The sequence below is a fragment of the Gavialis gangeticus genome, unplaced genomic scaffold, assembly GCF_001723915.1.
Source record: "Gavialis gangeticus isolate Ggan-Ray unplaced genomic scaffold, GavGan_comp1, whole genome shotgun sequence".
NCBI classification, from domain to species: domain Eukaryota; kingdom Metazoa; phylum Chordata; order Crocodylia; family Gavialidae; genus Gavialis; species Gavialis gangeticus.
The window spans coordinates 762,299-762,697 of NW_017729000.1; the positions used below are offsets into that span (position 1 = coordinate 762,299).

The following is a 399-nucleotide window of genomic DNA, read 5'->3' on the forward strand; positions in this document are numbered from 1 at the left end:
GCCTGGATATATTGGAAAAGGACTAGCTGAGTATTTCTGGGGCAGGGGTGGGGGGCGGCGGGGGCTTGGGCATGACCCCTTCCCCTTCCCCGCAGGTCTCGAGGTGCTGGTGTCCTGCCCCGTCCGGAGCCTGAGGTCTGGCGCGCCCCTTCGCCTCCCGACGTCACCAATGCGACCATGGGAACTGGCGGTGAATAGGCGGCTGCCCTCTGCCCCCTTCACCCAGCGGCGATTCTCGGGGGGGCCCTGCAGCAGCCCCGAGCACCTGCGGCGAAGGTACGGCCCCCCTCGCTGTCCGCGCCTGCGTCGGGGCCCCGCGCGCCAGGCTCAGCAGGGTCCGGGCAGCAGGCTCGTGTCTGGGAGGTGGGCACGGGCCACCGCTGTGTTGCGTCCTGCCCG

At 70.9% G+C, this 399-nt stretch overlaps 1 protein-coding gene across 1 annotated transcript in view; it reads left to right on the forward strand.

The window, feature by feature from the left end:
* Positions 1–81: 81 nt before the first annotated feature.
* Positions 82–399, forward strand: part of RNF44 (ring finger protein 44) — a gene marked incomplete at its 3' end in the record, with an annotated part of 9,593 nt that continues 9,275 nt past the window's right edge. The window contains exon 1 of the mRNA XM_019505949.1: positions 82–276. Within this exon, the coding sequence (XP_019361494.1) occupies positions 170–276 (107 nt within the window). The remainder of the gene's footprint in view (positions 277–399) is intronic.